Source organism: Austrofundulus limnaeus, unplaced genomic scaffold (assembly GCF_001266775.1).
Source record: "Austrofundulus limnaeus strain Quisiro unplaced genomic scaffold, Austrofundulus_limnaeus-1.0 Scaffold681, whole genome shotgun sequence".
NCBI lineage: Eukaryota > Metazoa > Chordata > Actinopteri > Cyprinodontiformes > Rivulidae > Austrofundulus > Austrofundulus limnaeus.
Window position 1 is genome coordinate 44,606 of NW_013953083.1, and position 1,853 is coordinate 46,458.

The following is a 1,853-nucleotide window of genomic DNA, read 5'->3' on the forward strand; positions in this document are numbered from 1 at the left end:
CGTGGATAGTGACAGGGGTTGTCACAATGAAATCTTAAACTAACTGTCCTGTTTCTACAATTTACTTCCTTTTTAATGTACAACAATAAAGACAAACATAAACTATTGTGCAACATTTTATAATAAAGCAAAGAAACAAAACAGAAGCAAAAAGATAAAGAGAAAATTTACTGATTAAGCTTTATATTTTGAACACGTTCTTTAAAGTTCCTGTGATGTGCATATCCTTATTGTAGCAACACTTTGTTTACATTCAGACATTCCTATTTATCACTTCCTGTTGCTTCACGTGCAAATTTCTCAACAACTCTTCATTTCAGAGGTATGAAACTTATTTTGCAATATATAATTAATGTTATCGTTCCAAAAATGCATTATTATTTAATACAAAAAACTGATGTGACAGCTGCTTTAAACTTCAGTGGTTACATTAGAATGAAGTGTTGGTTCTTTAAAAGGTCTTTAATCATTTCTTCAACCCTAAAATATTTATTTGAAACTTATTATGAGGATGTTAATTATTGAGTGTTTTTATTATTAGTTAGGGTTTACAGCTTTGGATGAATAGTATTTACGATTGTAGATTTTAAAAATTATGTTGAAAATGGAAAAAGCTTTATACTGTATTTATTCGAAGAGAACTTTTATTTTGTAACGATGACAAAATACAACTGCTTCCTGTTGGAACTCTAAGTTCAGTTTCAGCTGATGATCTGAGGTGAAGGTAAATAATTTAGAGATAATTCTTTATTTTATCCACTCAGCTCCACAGCATGATGCTTCCACCTCCATGCTCAACAGTTGGTTCAGTTTTTACAACAACACTTTGACACTTTGAGCTTCAGCCGACAGCTCCAGTGAAAAACAGTGTCATTTATTAACAGAACAATAAAAACAAACATTTCATGACTTGAAAAAGTAGAGTTTAATGTTTAAGCTTGTTTCTTGCAGATTAATTACAGTTTAAAATGAATTAGAGGTCCTATAAATAGTTGATAAAATGTTTTTTTGTGCGACTCATCGTCAGAGCGACAGGTTGACGTCACTCTTCAGTTTGCCGCTGCTCAGGCTGTGGATCATGGCGATCATGGCCGAGTGTTTGTTCAGCTCTTCTTCCTTCTGCTTCAGCTTGCTCTCCAGCTGAGTCCTCTGCAGCTCCAGAGACGACGCCTACGAGACGGGAACCGGTCCAGGACCAGGTTTTAGAGCTCAGGTTGTCTTATGGTGACAAACAACAATGTTAAGTTTTTACTTTTTACCTTGATGCTGGCGTCCTTCCTGGCCTGTTCAGTTTTATTGAGCTCCTTCCTCAAAATGTCCATCTTGTCCTCCAGCTCGTCCTTCTGCTGCTGTTTGTCCTTCAGCTGCTGCTCTGCAGCTCTCAGCTCAGCGCTCAGAGCTGCAGAGGAAACATAAATTATATCTGATACAGACCTGAATCTGTGGTGCTGCAGCTCCTCCTCACTCTGACCCGTGTAAATCAGGTCAATAAATCTTCATTTCTGACCAACCTGTGATGTCATCGTTTCTCTTCTGGATGTCAGACTGGAGGGACTGGATCTGCTGCTCTCTGTCCTCCAACACCGCAGCCATCCTGCAGGAGGAACAGGTCAGAATGTTGTGTTTTCAGGGATTAAAGAGGAGAAACGGGTCAGAATCTTGTGTTTTCGGAGATTAAAGAGGAGAAACGGGTCAGAATCTTGTGTTTTCAGGGATTAAAGAGGAGAAACGGGTCAGAATCTTGTGTTTTCAGAGATTAAAGAGGAGAAACGGGTCAGAATATTGTGTTTTCGGAGATTAAAGAGGAGAAACTGGTCAGAATCTTGTGTTTTCAGGGATTAAAGAGGAGAAAC

At 38.0% G+C, this 1,853-nt stretch overlaps 1 protein-coding gene across 1 annotated transcript in view; it reads right to left on the reverse strand.

Annotated features, from left to right (window-relative positions):
* Nucleotides 1-858: 858 nt before the first annotated feature.
* cip2a (cellular inhibitor of PP2A) overlaps nt 859-1,853 on the reverse strand; it is a gene marked incomplete at its 5' end in the record, with an annotated part of 7,036 nt that continues 6,041 nt past the window's right edge. Inside the window, 3 exon segments of the mRNA XM_014027786.1 lie at nt 859-1,170; nt 1,260-1,399; nt 1,512-1,594. Of these exon segments, the coding sequence (XP_013883240.1) occupies nt 1,024-1,170; nt 1,260-1,399; nt 1,512-1,594 (370 nt within the window).